The 20,646-nt window shown below is 27.9% G+C and overlaps 1 protein-coding gene across 5 annotated transcripts in view; it reads left to right on the top strand.

Moving 5' to 3' along the window:
- The window catches only part of LOC117168177, a 115,812-nt gene that overhangs the window by 53,635 nt on the left and 41,531 nt on the right, over positions 1-20,646 (top strand). For 4 of the 5 annotated variants that reach the window (XM_033353630.1, XM_033353627.1, XM_033353625.1 and 1 more), the window contains exons 3-4: positions 539-694; positions 19,656-19,720. In XM_033353630.1, the coding sequence (XP_033209521.1) occupies positions 539-694; positions 19,656-19,720 (221 nt within the window). The remainder of the gene's footprint in view (positions 1-538; positions 695-19,655; positions 19,721-20,646) is intronic. The other variant, XM_033353626.1, reaches the window with a different exon arrangement.

Raw genomic sequence — 20,646 nt, 5'->3', positions numbered from 1 at the left:
GTTGATCATCTTTTTTGGCCGAAAATTCAACTATTTTCTTGAAAATTCTTTCTTTTAAATTAAAATTCATCTTTTATGATAGAAAAGCCACCTTCTTGATTAAAAATTAATCTCTTGAATGAAAATGTCCTTTTTGTTGAAAGTTCAACAATTTCCTAAAAAATTATTCTTTATGTCTCGAAAATGCAACTGTATCTTTTAAAATGCCTGTACTTTTTTTTTGAAAATTCGTCTTTTGGTAGAAAGTTAATCTTCTTCGCAAAAATAATTGTTTTCGGCAGTATAGACATTCTGCTTTTTTGTAAAAAGTTCAATTTTCGACTTGAAATTTGCAATATTTGAATAAAAATGTAACTACTCAATTTTTTGCATCGAGAATATTATTAGTCTTTAATGTATTGGAACGGATTTGTATTTTATTTTGCCATCAGAAAAGTGTCCCCTCCTATTTATATTTTCATTTTTGTTTATACAAAGTGGTCTTGCATGTTTCTCTTTGTACCAATTACTTTAAAATTGAATACTCATTTGTTCGCAGATTGAGCGCGAGGTCGTTCTCTCGTCAGGAGACAAGAACACGAAAATCCCGATTCTTCACGAGTACAAGCAAAGAAGTGCCGGAAGGGTGGCAATCGCACCGGATGCACCAATCAAGCAGCAGGCCTGGGTTCAGGAGGTGAGGCGAAATTGCATGGTGAGCCGAGAACTCTACCCTTTAAAAAAAATTTCTTTTTTTTGCGAGAGCATTAAACGCCTAAACAAAAGACGGTGAGAAAGATCGTATTAGATTACAGCTGATTAGGTTCACTTAAATTTCTGCTGTATTCCTAAGTCAGCAAAACTTCTACAAATAAAATAGAAAACTTAAACAAATAAAATTAATCAGAGTCTAATATTTGAAATACAAAATTAAGGCTGGAAATTTTTTTCCCCTTGAAATAAAAAGCATAACATGGCTACTATACATGCAACCTGTCAACATAAAGATTACTACCCTCCTTTGGTAGCCTTACATAATTATCTTAATTACTGGTCCCTTATGAAGCTTTCGTGTACATGAAAGTGCTTTTTGGAAAAAAATACTTAGAAAAACGAGTGAATAAATAAAAATCCTGAATGAAAGTGCTGTTTATTAAAATCGCGATTAAAATCCAAAAGCAAGTGTCCTTATGAAGAGATTACTTTCAATAATATTCTCTTTTTCCCTTTTAACTCTTTCCTACGAAAGAGAACAAAAATTAATCTTTTGTAAATTTAATGAGAAATTATATATAATAATCTATGCATTCATTCATTTAATGTTTCCTCTCAAAGGACATTAAAGGACATTATATAACATTAAAGCACATTGAAGAATATTGAAGCAGATCTTATAAAATTATCCTGAGCGTCAAGCTCTTCCGCTTAATTTTCTAATTATTAATTTTACACTTTATATTAAAATGATTGAATTTAAAAATCATACTGTGCCATATTATCATTTTTAACGTTTTTAGAATAACTAAGGTTTAAAGGTTGACAATATGTAAAATTCTTCAATTTTGAACGGTAAAAATGACTCTTTTCAGTAAAATAATGATGATACTTATTAATCATCAAATTTATCATCTTAAGGATCCTTTTTTTATTAAAAAAAATTAAGGTTTTTTCTTTAAATGTCTCCGGTTTAAACATAAGCAACATTAATTACCTGCAGAAATGTTTTATAATAGAGAAATTGCCAGAAATTTGTGTTTGTTTTTACAGGCTACTCTGAAATGTTTAGGATTTATATTGAGAATTTTTCAATGCCACAATTTTTAATTAATAACCTTAATGATTCAACAATTTTCGATTGAAATCCTTCGGAATCTATAAAAGTTTCAAAATGAAAAATTCAAAATTCCGGGAAGATTTCCGTTTCACTTGAATAATTTTATAATTCAACATATTGACTTGTTTGGTTTCAATTTGAAAGGTATAAAATCGTCTCGCTTTTTTTTATTCTTCAAAATTTTAGAATCTCAAAATTAAACACTTGATAGATGCACAATTTTCCGTTTAAAAAATTTCTGATTAACACTTTTGGAAAATTATTTCCAAATAAAAGCCTTCAAAATGAGAAAATTTTAAAACGAGGAATTGAAAATTTAATTATTTTTATTTTAAAATGTTTCAAAGTATTGAACACTTCAAACTCAACTTTAAACAAAAAAGAAAGTGCGAATTAAAACGCTTAAAATTGTGCAATTTAAAGCTTTCGAATTATATATAGCAATTTTTTTCGAGTAATCTGTTTTGATTTTTAATTAATAATCTTAAAATTGTCCGAATTTTGGTTCAAGAATAAATAATAAATCGAAATTAAATGTTGAAAATTAAACAATTTTAAATTGAAAAGCTGAAAATTGTTTTGTTTAATATTAAAATATATAACAATCGAACTAAAAATTAAATAAAAAATATATATTGAAATACAGTGAAACCTTTCAATAGCCCTTCCTTTCATAGCCCTTCCGAGAATTGACGCCGCGCCGCAGGTAGGTGTAACAGAAGCTGCGCGGGGTGCGCGGGATCTGCGGCTGTCACTCAAGGGAGCACTCAGGCGTGAAGAAATAGAAGCGGAGTGGGCTATAATGAGTTAGTTCCCACCCACCGACAGCCTTAAAATCGGCCCTATAGAAGAGTTTCACTGTAGTTATATTTGAAAACGTATGATCAAACATTTGAAAATTTCTAATTTGTAGATTATTTAGATTTACTTAAAAGAATGCAAATTTTAAAGGGTTTGCATTATAAAAGTTTTAATTTCACAATTCTTACTAATTAAATTTTTTCAGTTTTAATTGAAGTTTGGATTCGTATAATTTTAAAAGTTCGACAATACATTTAAAAAATTTTTTATGTTTCTCAGTTCAAATTAATTAGTTTTAAAAGTTTTTCTAAAATATTCCAATTACAAACGTTCATAATTAACATTCTTTTCTTTTCTAACACTGAAAAGGACAGTCATTTAATTATTTCATTATAGAAATATTTTGAATTAACAATTGTTTTCATTTAAACGTTCCAAATTTCAATTATTTAATTTTAACGCTTTTAATAAGAAATAATAAAATTGGTCAAATATTCAGCTAAATATCACATTTTTCGATGAAAATTGATCTTATTTTGTTGAAAATATTACTAATTGTTTCAAAGTTAAACAACTTGGTTAAAATATCATTTTTTGTTTAGTTTTTATCTAAAAATACTTTAACGCTTGAAATTGTGCTATTTTCGATATTTTAATCTAAAATCAGTCGATTTCGAGATTATTTAATTCCAAGTAAGAATTTTGTATTTAAGTGCTTTGAATATGAAAGTATAGAATTTCGAATCATTTTTAATGAAATTTCCAAATTTAAATATGACAATTTTCAATTTCGACAGTATCTAATTTAAAATTTTGGCTGTTTTTTTATTTTTTAATAAGTAAATTTTGCATCGCGTCTATGCATCTAGGTCATTATCGACGCAACATAAGTGCCATTCATTTGGCAAAATTTTAATTTTGTTGAGAGAAAAAAAACTGTTTGATTCTCCATATTAGGGGGAACAAGTTTGTTTCTTTCACATACTTTATTACTTTTTCGGCTGGCGTAGGTTGTCCTAAAATTTCTTGCGGTGAGCTACGTAGTTTCTTTCCTCAAAGAAATTTTTTTATTTCAATCACATATTCAATCTCAAATTATTTAATTTTTAAAGCTTTCATTAAAAAATTATACAACTTCAATTTCTTTTAATTCCATTTAGGAAAATAGTCTTTTTCCAAAATTTTACCTAATCGATACTTGTTTTATCTAGAACACTTTAAATTCTAAATTGTTGACAAATTTTTTTATTTCCTAATATTTAAAAACGTTTTCAATAATAGATTTTTAAATTGTTTATATTTTTAATGTACGAAAATAAACTTTCATGGACTTGAACGCTGTCTATTATTTTACTGGCAGTTAAATGATAATAAGTAAGACAATTATGAACTAGAGAATATTATAAGAAAAATGTCTGTATAACGATTAAGGAAATTAACCGTTTATCATCTGAAACGACATTACACGCTCTATCTACAAAATAACATTACTTTCGCTCGTAGACTCATTTAATTAAGTTAATCACAGGATCGTGAGACTCTCCCGTTACGATAGTGTTTCGAGTTTCGGATTCAGACTCCCCAGAGTCTCGATGAATCTAAATGGTATTGTAGAAATCGCTATGTATGAGGAGTGGCAAAACTAGTCATCGAAGTCGTCAATTATCGTTTAGTTCTCAAGTTTCCTTATATTATAGACAGTCCATGAACCCGTTTCACTCTAGCGTAGAAGATGACCAACTTTCCTCGCGTTTAGAATTACTTAAACCTACTTTACATAATATTCAAGTCGTCACGCTGCAGGAAGGAATTCCGCGATCGTCAGTGGTATGTCCAGGGGGGGGGGCTCTGGGGGCTTAAGCCCCCCCCCCCAGAACCCGACAATCTTGATTCACCAAATATATATATATATCATCTGCAACGAGACGGTTGATGCGAGAAAAATAGTGCAGCCTCTCCCAAACTTGAATCCTAGAACCGCTACTGGCGATCATGAATACTTTAATTGATAAGAATAAAAAACAATCTAAGTAGGCGACATGCGCCTGTTTCTACATTATATTTTAATTTCACATAAAAACTGTAGTGATTATATTCAGTAGTATAAGATAGGATAGGATCGGATTGTAGAGGATAGGATAGGATAGAATAGGATTCCAGAGCTAAAACTTCCTAAAAAGGTCAGACATTATTTATGGAACCTTTAATCTAAGTTTAAATCAGTAAAAAATTGACTGCTAAAATTAATAAAGCATGCATTCACAGAAAAATCAGTCATTTCCACTAAAACAAAAAACAGTTCTTTTAACTGATGAATCAGCCAATATTGCTGACTGGATCAAAGTCACTTGAAATGACTGATTTTCAGTCAGTAGAAGGAACTGATTTACCTGCTATAATAACATAGTGCAATTATTTCTAAACTAAAATTCTTCATTGCATTTTTTATATTTTAATGATTGATCAATATTAAATGACTGATTAACACATTGAAAGTTGCGGATTTGAATAATAAAAATTACTGATTAAAATGATGAAATTTACTGGTTATATAATACAAAATGACTTATTTAGTTACTGAAAGTTACTGATTAGGTTACTCTACATCAATGATTTAATCAATGAAAGTAACAATTTAGATCATTTAGAATTACTGATTCAGTCAGTGTATGTTACTGACTAGATCAATTCTTCTTTATTTGTAAAAAATAAATATTCTTGGTTTAAAATTGATTTTTTTGGTTTAATTAATTAAATTTGAATTTTAAATTCATATTTGATGTTGTTAAAATTACTGAGTTGTTCAGTTTGTATTTATTTGTAGAAAATAAATCTTCTTGGTTCAAAATCCATGTATTTTGTTCAATTAATCTGTTTTTGATTAATATTACATTTCTTTTGTTGCAATATCAAATATTCCATTTTTAATTCAGAATTCATTTTTTTTTACCGACAATTCAACTAGTTCTTTGGAAGTTAAAATTCTTTGTGAAAAATTTATTTATTTTAGATAAATGATACTGTTTTTTATTTTAAATTAAAATTTGATTGAAATATCAACTTATTTTTACTTAAAAATAAACCTTTTTTGTTTGAAATAACAACACTTACATTTTTCATTAAAGGCCCATCTTTTTTTGGTTCAAATTTTAACTTCTTGGTTCGAATTTAAAAAACTTTGTTAAAACTCATGTATTTTGTGGAAAATTCTTCTTCATTATTAGAAAATAAATTTTCTTTGTTGAATATTCATATTATAAGTTCACCTGTTTTTGATTCAAAATAAAGAATATTTTACGCTTGCACTAAAGATATTAATTTTTCGATTGGAACTTCATCTTTTGGTTAAATTTATCTTTTTCATTTAAAATAAAAATATTAAACTGTTTCTATAACATATTTTTTTAACTTAAAATTAATATCTTTCTTGGTTGAAATATCAACATTCTTCAATTTAAAATTGAGATATTTTTGGTTGAATCATTAACTATTACTTTTTTTGTTGCAAATTTTTTTTTTTAATTAAAACTTTACTACTTGATTAAAACTTGAACTCCTGGTTTTATTTGAAAAATGAACTATTTGGTAGAAATTTCGTATATTTTGTGGAAAATTCTTCTACATTTTTGTAGAAGATAAATCTTCTTAGGTGGAAATTCATCTTTTTGGTTAAATTCCCATGTTTTTTTAATAAAAAATTAAAATATTGTATCGTGGATATATCATATTTTTTATTGAAAATTAACTTTCTTTTGGTTGAAATATCAACTCCATTACATTTTTGTTAAAAATGTATCTTTTTTGACCGAAAAATTCTTTTGTTCTTAAAAATGAAACTATTCCTTTTTTTATTGATAATTTATATTTTTTAGTTGAAAATTCAACTATTTGTTTAAAATTTGTTTTTGTTGTTGAAAATTCGTTTTGTTTTTTTGCCTTCGAAAATTATTACTCATTCTTTGTTGTTAAATGCCTCTTTGTTTAATTAGAAATCAGAATATCTTATGCAAAAAATATCAATTCGATCACATTTCTCTTGAACTTAGTGTTTTTGTATAAAATTCTTTTTTTTTTTGAGGAAGATTATTCTTTTTTATAAATTCAAAGGCTTGGTTGAAAGCTAGACTGATTTTTTAAAACTGAATTCTTTTGGTGATTTATTTATCATTTTAGATTAAAATTAGTCTTTTTTAGTTGAAAATTGTAGTTTTTAGTTAAAAAGATCTTATACTTTGTTGGAAATTCCACTCCTTTTTTACAAGTTGAACTACTTTCTTAAAAATTCTCTTTTTTTATTTTAAAGTGCATTATTCAACTTGAAAACTCAACACTTTTGTTAAAAACTTGAATACTTTAAAAAAAATTAATTTATCTTGTTAATTAAAAATTTAACTATTTAATTTTTTTAGAAAATGCACCTTTTTCAGAATAAAATTCAAAAGATTGGATCGCGTAAAATGACTAATCTAATTAGGGAATCAAGCTAGCTGGTTAGAAAAGTCACTTTATACTGATTTTTCAGTCTTTGAATCAGTAAAGCCGCCTTCAAATCCATCACTTTTGACTAATTCCAATAAAGATTTTATAAGAAATATTGCCTAAGAATTTTAGAATTAATTAATGAGCATAGAAGCATGATTGATTGGAATTTAATATTGAATGCAACTTTCTCAGTTAATGATATTCATCTAATCTGATAGCGCAACTTCCCTAGTTATGTAATTATAAAGATATTAGATAAGAATACAAGTTTCTTATTCATGAAATTGTCTTAATTTTTAAATGAATCTTAAATTGTATATGTAAATTTCTTCTCACTATAAATATAATAGAGCAATAAAAAATATAAATCCTTTTACCTCTTTTGTAAAACTCTCATTTCATTCTTATCTTTTATTACACTCGATATGGCTTCGATTCGCTTCTGGTTCAGTGAGATACAGAAAATGAACATGAATATTGATCCTTAACAAAACTGTTACAAGAATTTGCAATTCGCTACGCTCTATTATACTCTACAATTTGAACAAATAAAGCCATTATTCTATTCTATACGCAACCTAATATAAAAAAAAATTTGCATGCAACAAAACGCAAAATACTAGGCAGTCTGATAAGTACCTGAAAATTCTAAGAGATGGCATTAGTATTCACTAATATGAACCATTTTCGTCGAGCTTGATCCTTCAAATGACGCCTGTCAAAACTTCAGCCATTTATGTTTACGCATTTACAAGTTACAGCACTGAGAAGCGACTAACATCCGAGTTTTTTTTTAATATGGAAAAATCTGAGCCAAGCTGGATAAGTATTACCCGGACTCTGCACCGTCGATTGGAACGATTCATAAGTGGTTTACCGAGTTTCGTTGTGGCCGTACGAGCACAGTTGATGCTGAACGATCTGGGCGCCCAAAAGAGGTCACTGCACCAGAAAACGTCAAAAAAATCCATGATATGATGTTGAATGATCCCAAAGTGAAATTGAGAGAGGTAGCTAATGTTGTAAGCATATCATTGGAACGTGTGAACAATATCGTGCATTCAATTTTGTGCATGAAGAAGCTCTGCGCGCGATGGGTGCCGCGTTTGCTCACAGTGGACCAAAAACGAATTCGTGTGACAACTTCCCAGCAGAATTTGGCATTATTGTCGCGTAAGCCGACCGAGTTTTTGCGCCGATTCATAACCATGGATGAAAGCTGGATACACTACTACACTCCTGAGTCAACTCAACAGGCAAAATAGTGGCTTCCATCGGGCCAAAGTGCTCCGAAGCGTCCAAAAACGCAACAATGAGTCGGAAAGGTTATGGCCTCCGTATTTTGCGATGCACATGGTATAATATTCGTGGACTATCCTGAAAGAGGTAAAACCATAACCGGAGCATACTATTCATCATTATTGGACCGATTGAAAATCGAAATCGCCGAAAAACGACCGCATTTGAAGAAGAAAAAACTGCTTTATCATCACGAAAATGCGCCTGTTCAATTCATGCTTAGTTGCACAAGCAAAATGCATTAAATCGGCTTCAAATTGGTTCCTCGGCCACCGTATTCACCAGACCTGGCCCCCAGCGACTATTACTTGTTCCCTAACCTGAAGAAGCGTTTTTACTCAAATGTGGAGCTCATAGCTGAAACTGAGGCATATTTTGGAGACCTTCCGATCGAGTACTTTTCGGACGGTATCAGAAAGTTAGAAAATCGTTGGACTCGCTGTATCGACCTGAAAGGAGAGTATGTTGAAAAATAAAACCGACTTTGGCCAAAAAAAAACGTCTCCGTGTTTCATTTTTCAGGGACTTATCAGACTGCCTAGTATATCAAACATAAAAGAGCCATACAAATAACATCCTCCGGCATAACTTTGGCGCACCATAAAAACCGAACGAGAAGAAACACATCCATTCACCTTTTAAGAATTCATCATAATTAAAAACAGAAATTAAATTAAAATTTAGATCCGTTTGAGAATGTCTATCTTACTCATATCTAACTAGCATCCTCAGTCAAGTTCATTTGCAACGAAATAGTTGAATTTTCTACAAAGATCATTTTCTTTTAACAAAAAACGCGCATTTTCAACAAAATAGTTGAGGCTTCAACTTAAACAGATTAATTTTTTAACAAAAAGATGACTTATCACTGAAGAAAATTAATTTTCAAATAAAAAAGGTAAATTTTACAACCAAATAAGATTTTTTCGGTCAAGAATGAAAAAAAATGTAAATAAAATTATCATTTTAGGGGGAAAGTAATTTTTAATGCAAAATAAAAATTTTGAATGAACATTTATTTCTTGAGATAAATTGTTTATGGATTTTTGAGGTTATTCAAATATAATTTTAATTTAAAATACAAAACAGTTGAATTCCTCTAAATAATACGAATTTTCAACAAAATAGTAGTGAAAATCTCAATACAAAAACAGTTACGAAACAGTTACATTCTTTCAACCGAAAACTATTTGTTATAAAAAAAGTAAATTTTCAAACAAATAGTTGAATTTTCTACCAGAAGAGATGGATTTTAAAAATAATAATTACGTTCTAGATTAAAGAGATGAATTTAAACTGTAATGATGAATCTTAAAAAAATACATTTTTAATGAAAAATGTGATTGTTAATATTTACACTTGAGGAAGTTTTAATTTTTGACATAAAAGATTCGAATTCGTCCAAAGGACACGAATTTTTAACAAAATATTTGAATCTTCAACCAAAGGAAATTAATTTTCAAACCAAAGAGACGAATGTATAACCAAAAATATTTCTTCAGTCAAGAAAAATAAGAAGTTTTAATCGATTTATAATTTTAGGGTAAAAAAATTTTCAATGAAAAATAGAAGTTTTAAATAACCTTTTATTTTTTAAGTTTAATTGTTTGCTTGTATGTAAGGGCATATTGATAGAATTTTTCTAAGATTCTTCAGAATTTTCAAAAAGATTTTTTTTATTTTTAAATTTGTCAAGGTAAAATTTAAAAACAAGTTAATTTTAAACCAAATAGTTGAATTTTCAACTGAACCCGATTAATTTTGAGCGGAAAATGTAACACATACTTAATATTTCACAAAATATTATTTTTATCCTTAAACCTAACAAGAACTTTTGTGTCTACTTATATTTTTCAACAAAAAATATATAAATTTTTCCAAAAGAGATGAACTTTCTAGAAAATAGTTAAATATTTTAACAGGAAAGTATGAATTTTTAACTAAAAAGTTTATTTTCAACCCATTAGTTGAATCGACAAGCAAAAAATTTGAATTTTCGATGTAAAAGGACAAATTTTAAACTAATAAAGATTTTTCTGTCAAGAATTAATAAAAATTAACAAAACAGTTAATTATTTTTGTCACCAAATATTAATTTTTTTTAATGAAGTTAAGGAATTTTAAGCAATAAACCAAAATACAAATTTACAACTAAATCGTAGAATTTTGTACAAAATAGTTGGAATTTTAATAACAGTTCAATTTAAAACCAATAATCGAATTTTCAATCAAATAAGTGATTTTTCTATCAAACAGGCAAATTTTGAACCAAATAATTACAATCCAAACCAAGGAGATGAATCTCCGACAAAAAAACGTAATATTTGATATTCCAACTGAAGGAGATTTTAAATTTAAAAGAGTTGAAGTCATCCAATGCAGACGAATTTTCAACAAAATAGTTTAATCCTCAACCAAAGAAGATTAATTTTCGACTAATCAGGTGAATTATGAAACGAAAAAGTCGAATTTACAAACAAAAACTATTTTTTTAGTAAAAAAAAAAAGTAAATCAAAATATAATTATAATCGGGAAAAATAATTTAGTATGAAAAGTACAAATTTGAGTAACTATTTTTTTTCTAAGTTCATTTGTTCATTTTTTTAAATGATACAATCATTATTTTCCTAAGATTTTCGATAACATTTAAAAAGATTTTTTAAGATTTCGGACATGTCGGAGAAGTATGTTTATTATTTTGATAAATGCTTTTTTCTCGATTTCACCGTCCAGCAAGAAAATTGCTTAAAAATTTTTATTATAATTATCCACTTTCAAAAACGAATATTACTTAAAAATATTGATCATAATTGCACTAGACTAACAATAATTTTAGACAAAAAAATGAGAACAAGGTATTCAAAGACGTAGATTTTTTGCAGAATTGAAATTTTTCGATTTAGTATTACTTTTCGGGGCAACATCGTGGTCCTCTACAAGTTCTTTACCGCCCCGTAACATTTGTTAAGATCCACAGAAGTTATTCTAAAAAATAAAAATGTGGCATTTCCCCTTGTATGTGAAATAGGAAATTTAAAGTTCTGGCGGTACCTGTTAAAATAATAATTTTGAAAAACAAAAATATGCTGGGTTTTAAAGCTAACTATTTTTGAACTGATAAATTGATCAATGTTTTTTAAAATAGCGATGGTAATTTCGTTCGCTGACAGATAATCATTTTTCAAGGATTGAAATTGCTATCACTATTCTTTTACTGGTTCTTTCGATTCTTCTAACTTTTAGCTTCAAAACTATATAATACAAGGTAAATTAATTGTTAACAGCTTAGGCTAAAGTATCAAAGTATTTTTTTTAAATACCCAAATAAAAACATTCGTAGATTTTTTTCTATTATAGTTGGTAGCATACACTGTCATGGTTATACGAGTACATTTCGATTACGACTCGGCATAAAAATTGTACAATTTTTATAATATATTGAGAAACAATTTATGTATAAATAACAAAACTATTCTCAATAACAGTTTTGAATTGTTTCATGAATTTATAGACAATGTTCTTCGACAACTGATACTATAATAATAAATATAAATAATGTGATGGCATTGTTATCTTTAAAAATAAAGTTCTAGTTTTAATGTTACGTGTATAATACTTTCCCCAATTTTTCATTATATATCAATATCAATGACTTTAAAGGTTTTTCTATCCACCTGATTCTAGTTTCTCATGGACAAAAATTGATTTCGAACCACCCTATTGGACATTGTGTTGTTTTCGAAAAGTCATTGTTCTCATTGTCTAATTTGGTCATCTTTTTGGCAATCAGCCATACAAATTTTTCAGTAAAGTGATATTTAAAGAAAGTAAGAGCATTTTTTGGTTCCAACTATTCAATTTTTAAGATATGTTGCTGCTCTTTTATTATTCGAAACAGCTATTTGATTAGTTGACATAACAATTTTATTAGTCACAGTTACTACTTAAATAGTTTCAGCAACTACTGAAATGGTTACCCCAACTCATAAAATAACAGTACCATATCTCACTACCTAAATAGTTTGTCCAACTAATCTTTTGCAGTGAGGGAAAGTTTTTGATGCAACCTGACCTAAATTTCTCAAGAGAATCTTGAGGAACTTAAAAAAAGAGGAAGGGGAATATTATTATTACACCATTAAGACATTTCCCTTTCGGGGTAGGCGTGACTCACTCGGTGGGGGAAAGGAGTAGTGTGTGGAAGGGATAGAGATTTTTCAGATTGATCCAGAATTCTCGTGCTTTTTAAGTAAATAACACGTTCGTTCCGCAACACTGCTCCAACCCATGTTGCTGATCAATCTCTCTAGCAATCACCCCAAGCGAAGAACCTCACGAAGTCGTTATGTAAGGTTCCCCACTTGGGTCCATTAGTGGCCAAGGTCTTCTGTTTCAGGCGTCATTCACTCTACTGATACTCTTTTTATTAACTATTTGCCGCCATACTTTTTTGTCCTGGCATACTTCTCTAGCTTCTTTTATGTCCATGCATTTTTTCATGCAGGCTCTCGTGTTCCTGTGACTTCTTATGTCTCTTCTAGCTAGGGTCTCATTCACACATTCTAACCATTCTTTCCGCGGTCTACCTCTGGGCACGCTGCCATTTACTTTGCCTTGATACACTTGTTTCGTTAGTCGTTCATTTGGCATTCTCTCAACATGTCCGAACCATCTTAACCGATTTCTTTCCCATGTGTCTATTAGCGTCTCTTCTGCACCACATTCTTTTAGAATTATCTCGCTACTTACTTTTGTCCATCAGTGTTTTCCCGCATATTATGCGCATGAATCTCATGTCAAATGCGTTAATTTTACTCTTATCTTTTTCTTGATAAGTCCATGTCTCGCTACCGTATAGTACTGTCGGTACAAATATGGAATTATTTATTGTCATTTTAGCTTTATTTGATATAATTTTTTATATTTGACTTAAATGTATGTAAATGTTGGAAATAAGATCGTACGTCAGAAAATAAACCTCCTTCGTATGCACAATGTGTTTCCCTATAAGTTAAGCGGGGTCCCAAGCAAAATGTTCCGTTGTTATTCCAAGCGCATCCCTTCCTAAGAAGCAGAGAACTTCAGACTAACAAACTTTGAAATTCACCATACGCCCTCGCCTGGTCGCCTTCAAGCCATTATTACGAGGTAGTCCTCTGAGAGATCGTTACAAAGATTTGGTAAATCATTGTCCATTTCGCACGTACGAACTATCCTCCATTTCATCAACTTTCCGACTTTTCCTATTTTTCGAATCAGAACTTATTTCACCTATATTCCACTAAAATCTAAATCTAACCTTTTTCGAACAACCCTGAAGTTTCCACATGGAGAAAAACAGATGTTTACCCTTAACGTCTAGATGTCTCACGTTACATATTTAATTAGAAGATGCTAGAATTTGTTGGTATACTGGCCTAATAAATTTTTATGATTAAGAATTAAGAATGTTCAAACGTTTCATCTTTCAAAGAAGGACCTCTTCAGTTAGACAGAAGTCATTACCATATTGTGTCAAGAATCATAAAAACGCATTTTTAAAATGTTTTTGGCCAGAATAAAAACCCTTTTTCTAAAGAAACAGACATAGTAGATGGAAAAAAGAATCGTGAAATTAAATTGACTCATATTGGTATATAGGATGCTAAAATAATACATTGGTGGGCCATCACATAATTTCAAGGATCATAGGCTCATGGTGGATTATCCGACAATTTCTAATTGAATTCTTATCTGGTTGAAAAAATGAACATCAGCTAACATATTTTATGTCCAACTATAAAAAACCAATCTGGATGTTAAAATTTAGTTTATGTAGATATTAAAGATATTCGATGCAGAGCGTACATACCCAGAAGAATTTTTTGAAAAAGAGGCAGCACTTGTATGAACCATTTTACTCTAACCAAAAACTTACAGAATTATTATTAATAATTAAAACAAAATATTAGTAATAATTTTTCTAAAAGTTGATATACAACACGAAATGTAAGAGTTTAGCACCTTGGATGATACACTTTAACGTAAAAAAATATGTTTGACCCTAATATATAAATTAAATAGTAAATGTTACGTGTCAATATCTGTATGATTTGCTAAGTGATTTACTTTACCTTATTTCAGAATATTTTTTAATGGTATTCATACTAAATTATTTGTCACAATAACCAATCAGGAGACGAAAAATACAAGTAAATTACTTATTTAAAAATCAATTCTCAAATATAAGAAAATTTCTTTTATTTTTGTAGATAAGGGGGAAAATACGCAAAGTGAAACAAATCGCTCGTTTTAATCGTTGTCATCATAAATGCTAATTTGAATAAGATATGCTTTTCTGCTCATTCGCAGTAAAAAAAAAGTGTAAACAAAAATCGATATAATTTTTCCGCATATAACAAACTTAAAATAATAAATAATTTCAATTTTAATATAGATCGAATCTATTTCAAATCAGGCAGGTTCTACACTTCAAGTCACACAATCTCTCAGCAACGAAGTATGTTGTTTTTCAAAGGAAATTATCCGACACGTATATTTCCAATATAAGGAAAAAATGCCTGGATAGATCCAAAACTTCATATCAAATATTAATATCAAATATTATTTGAATTTTCACGTCTATTTTTTAAATATAAAAAATTTGCCTTTAAAGCTTTATAATTTTGAGATTTTTGAATTTTCTTTTCGGATTCTGGTGAGTTTTACCATTTTCTATTACAATCCATTGGAAAAAATGTAAAAACATTACAATTAATTAAGTGAAGACAATTTGTTTAGAAATATAAGAGGCAGATTTTCCCCAAAAAAAACGTAGACTTATATTTTTTGGTGGTTAATTTTTTCTTATTTTGGTCTTCTATACGTAATACATTCTGTAAATTTTATGCAGGATAAGTGAATAATTTTGTGATCTAAGAGAATTTTAAAAAAATCAAATTTTCGCATTTTTTTCGAAAACAACAAAAGATACATACACAGAAAATTTTAACAATCAAAGGTTGTACATCTAAAAAAATTTTACACAAAATTTTCATGACTTAAAAAATGGTTTAGCTCCACATCAAGCTGATAGGATACCTTTCTCAAGCAGATACTTAAAGAAATATTTCAAATACTGAAAAACGTGGGCTTTTCAGAAAATCTCCTTCTATTTTCAAAATTCGAAGAACGAATAAGGCAAAAAAATATAGAATTTTAAAGAAAAAAGTTGAGCCTAATGCAAAATGTTACATTAAACATTGAAAATATTAATAATTATTTTTTTTTGTTATACTTGAAAAGATTAAAATTAGTGATTTTATTTCATATATAAAAGCATCTAAATATTATATATGTAGATTTTTTTGGCGTTAGCAGACTTCACACACTTCCACTATGTATTTTCCTCTTTTTTGAAAAATTCTACTTTGTTCCTCTCTTTACAAGAAACTTACAGTTTTTCCTATTTTCTTCTTGATTGCGAATGAAATTAATTAATAGAGCCAAACAAACTTTCTGGTTCAAAGTTTATATTTTCGGGTTTGAAAAGTTAATTTTTTTACATAAAATTCATCTTTTAGATTTGAAAATTTAGCTCTTGGTAAAAATATCTTTTTTTCATAGAAAACTTATTTGTTGAAAATTAATATTTTTGATTTAAAAACTTACCAGCGTTAAAGAATATTTTTTGTGACTTTAAAATTCAATAATTTGGTTGCGAATTAATTTTTTTATGAAAAATTAATTTTTTTGGGTATAAAAAATTGTATTGCCTTCTAGAAAATTCGTTTTTTTATTTGTTTTGAAATTAATTTCTTGATAAAAATGCAACTGCTTCAGGTGGAAATTCAACTTTCTAGTTACAAATACAACTATTTATTTAAAAAATCAACTATTTGATTGAAAAATAACTTTTTCGTTAAAAAATTATTTTTTGGGGGTTAAACCTTCAACCATTTTGCAGAAAAGCCAGGTATTTTATCAGAAAGATTTGTATTTTTTAAGATACACTTCTTTGTTATAAAAAGTTATTATTTAGTTAAAATATAATGTATTTTGTTCAAATTTCATGCGTTTTTTAGAAAATTATTCTTCTCGAAATGAAAATCATCTTTTTGTTGCACAGTGTAACTATTTGGTCAAACATTAATCTTTTTTATAAATCAACTTCTTGGTTGAAAATTGAACGACTTGTTTTAAAATTAATTTTATGACAGATTCACTTCTTTATTTAAAAATTTAACACTTTTGTCGAATATTTGTTGTTTTTTGCTGTTAAAAATTATTATTTTTCTCAAAAATGCAACCCTTTCATTTTTGGTTGCAAGTTGATCCTTTTTAAGTTAAAAATTTAAGTATTTTCTTAAAGATTGAACTATTTTATTAGAAATTCGACTTTATTGTTTGAATTTAACGGCTTAAAAGTTCACTTATTTTTAAAATTAATTTTCCAAACAGAAAATTGAACTATTTTATTTTTTATTTAAAACTTATCCTTTCTAGTCCGAACTTAAACTGTTTTGTTGAAGCTAAACCTATTTCATTAAAAATTCGTCTTTTTGCTTGAGAATTTTTTCAGAAAATGTCTTCGTGATGGCTTCAAAATTCAAGCATTTGATTGAAAATAACCCTTTTGTATTTAAAATTCATATTTTCGGCCAGAAAAAATTATTTGTTTTGTAGAAAATGTATTTCTTTAGTTTTAAAATTCATCTCTTTTAAAGAAAACTCAACTATTTTGTTAAGAAATTCAACTTTTGGGTAAAAAATTTAATTATTTATTTAAGAATTTAACTGTTTGGTAGAGAAATAACTTTTTTGTTTTAATTTCATTTTTTCGGGGTGAAAATTTCACTAATTTGTAGAAAAATCAAGTATTTTGTCGAAAATTCGTCTGTGTAGTAAGAAATTAAGCTTCCTGGTGGAAAATTCATCTTCTTGGTCAACATTTTAACTATTTGGTTAACAATCCATATTTTATTGTTAATAATTCAACTATTGGGTTAAAAGTTGCCCTACTTTGCTGAAAATGCCTTTATTATAGATTCACTTCGTTGGTTAGAAACTTGACAATTTTGTTGAATATTCGTAATTTTTTAATTGATAATTAATTTTTTTCTGGAAATGTAACTATTTCATTTTTGGTTGAAAACTAATTCTTTATGAGTTAAAAATTCAACTATTTGGTTGAAAATTTTTCTTTTGGTAGAAAATCCACCTTTATGATTGAAAATTCATCTTTTTAGGTTGAAAACTCACCTGTTTGGTTAAATAATTCAGAATTTTTATGACAATTTTATTATTTTATTGAAAATTCATTTAGTTTATCAAAAAGTAATTTTTTAACCTATTGTTTAGTGCAAAAAGATTCATTATGACTACTATTTTTTTTAAATATTTTGACAAATCTTAATTTGCGATTGAAAAAACTTGAAATTTATTAAATATATAAATTACCATCTTAATTAAAAGCCTGCAATAAAATACAGGATAAGACTTATTTTTATTACAGGACTATCATAATTTGCTTCACATTTTTATTTTAGATAATCTTTATTGAGATTGAGGTATTAAATTCAGGATGGGATTATTTCGGTTTTAGGAAATTTTCTCAGGAAGAGGGTACATGTGTCTCACAATATAATTAGATTTTGTTACCAGAACAGGATTCCGAGCATGTGATTTGACCTAAATTCTTTATAAAGGCAAATACGGTGAACTTTCTTTTTATCAAATAATTATGAGAAAAATTGTAATTTATTTCTCTCGAAATTTTTACCATTTCAAATTCAAATTCCAAAAAAGTTCAGACATTCCTTGTTGGGAAAAAATAAGTAGAAAAATTTCACTAACTTAAATTTTTATACGTTCAATTTTATAGGTATAGAAATCATAAAAAGCACTATGAAAATAGGACCAAAGTACAAAAAAAGTTCAAAAGCATTTATGTGATGAAAATTTTGGTTCGTATAAAAATGTCTAGAAAAATTTCACTCTACATGTATCTTAAAATTTGATCGATTCCGAATTCAAATCCCATAAAAGTTAATAAATAGTTCTTCCGTTGGAAAGTTTTCAGGGAAAATAGTACAACCAAAGAAACTCTTAATTTTTCTCTAAATTTTCGTAAAATTCCGAATTGAGGTTCAAAAAAAAAGTTTAAAAACAATCTTGCCCTTTAGAAATTTTTTTTGGGGCAAAATTACTACATAGAAAAATTGTACAACATTTTCTCGACATTTTTACAATTTATAATTCAAGACCAAAAAATGAACAAAAATCGTCCTGCCGTGGGAAATTTTTTCGGCATGATATTGTTACAAAAGTATCTTTTTCTCAAAACTTGTAGAATTACGAATCCATGTCCCTAAAAAAAGTTGACGCACTTATTTATTACTGTTGTGCTGAGAAAAATTTTTTCGGAACAGCAAAATTTCTTCTGGTACTTTCAATTCTAATTCAACTGAAACTTCTTACAATTCTTAAAATTAAAAATTCGAAATTTGTCCTATTTCGGCAGCACTTTTTTAGGACACAAATCATATAAGTTCTTTCAAACATAAAAAATTGAACTTTTTCATTTAAGAAAAATAAAATTCGAGTTAATAAAATTTAGAACTTTGCTGATAATTTCCCTCATAAGGATACACAGCAGAGCTATTTGAAAATATTCTTAAAACATAAATTAGTACCTGTAAAAATAAAAAAATAGAATTCTTTCAGTTTATAGTAATAAATGTCTGTAAGATAGTATCACCATCGCAATCGTTTTAAATTTTATTAAAAACAAATTTTAAACAAACGAAAAAACATTAAACAAGTTCAAATTTCTCTTATCTTTGTAAAGTTCTAGCATTAATTATGAACTCTCTTATTAAAATAATTATACCCTTCAAGAAATAGAGGCGCTACACTCGATAAAGACGATAGCGTTATAAATTTAATTGGACTTTACTACTGACTTATAAATATGCAAACGACATGTGCTTACTTGTTTCTAACAGTTTTAATTTTCTCTTAAGTTGTTTCGGATGGTAGAATTGCGAAAAATTCATTCGCGATAGTATATTTAATACGTAGATAATTTAATTCTCCGCCGCGATTTTCATTAGCCAAAAATGCGCCTGGATGCACCTCGATGCACCTTGAATGATGTTGAATGCTTTCCGGTCTTGGAACTTCATGTTAAAAATCTGTACTGTGCATTCGTTCGAGTAAGACCCTAAGCTATAATTTTTTTCTTCTGGTTTAACAATCCCAATCGGTTTTTTGCTCAAGGGAAATCAGGTGCAGGAACTGAGGCAGGAGAGCCAGAAAAATTACCAATCTCAAGAAATCTACTCGTAAGTAATCACTTTTTAATATACTAATTAAAAAATGGTTTAGATTTTTAGAAGAATTATACAACATTATTAAGGGTTTCAATAAATAATGAAATTATTAATTCAGTATTATGGTCGGAGAATTTCTATCAAATAGCTTGGTTCTTTGGTTATTAAGCTCATTATTTAGAGGGATAATTGTACTATGATGAAACTCTCGATTAAGCTGCATGAACCAATCAGAATTGAAAATTCCTCTGAGTATCAAGAGATTATCGAATTTTCATTAGTCTTTGTTGAATGGTGAATTGATTTTATAACAAAAGAATTGGAATTTTACTGAAGGTGAATTCCATGCTGGACTCACACAAACCAGATTTTTACATCATCATTTTTTTTAAACTTTGGCTACTTATTTGTTTAGTGAAAGAAAAACATGAAATGCCAAATATTTTGTAAAAAAATCCAAGTTTTTAGTTTTCTAATAATTACAACAGCTCCTTTATGGTTATTTGAACTATTTTGGAATAAAAATTGTGGATTTTTTAAAAAGGTCGATTACCAAAAAGTATTCCTACCTTGATTTTCTCGTAATTTTCTTCACACTTCTTCATTTTACTCTTCAGAATATCCCTTCAAAGAAATGATGATAATGTTTTTTGCCTAAAACATCATTTGTGTTCACTATTTAATTCGCTTTTTTTCTTTAATTAACGAAGCTATGTTTCTCAGATCGTTATATTTTAAAGCATAATTTTTGATTGATTTAGTCGGTTATTTAACATAAGGCTAATCAATTAAGAAATTATCAAATAATAACACAAAAAATATTATTTAAAATAAAATACTTTTATTTTTAATAATTATTTTTTAAATTTTACCAACCCATTTTAAACAAACAAATAAAAAAATTTCAAACTAGAAAAAATTTGTTTATTTAAAATTTT

Source organism: Belonocnema kinseyi, chromosome 2, assembly GCF_010883055.1.
Source record: "Belonocnema kinseyi isolate 2016_QV_RU_SX_M_011 chromosome 2, B_treatae_v1, whole genome shotgun sequence".
Taxonomy (NCBI): Eukaryota; Metazoa; Arthropoda; class Insecta; order Hymenoptera; family Cynipidae; genus Belonocnema; species Belonocnema kinseyi.
The sequence above is the reverse complement of the archived record's forward strand: the minus strand, read 5'-3'. Positions and strand labels throughout refer to the sequence as shown.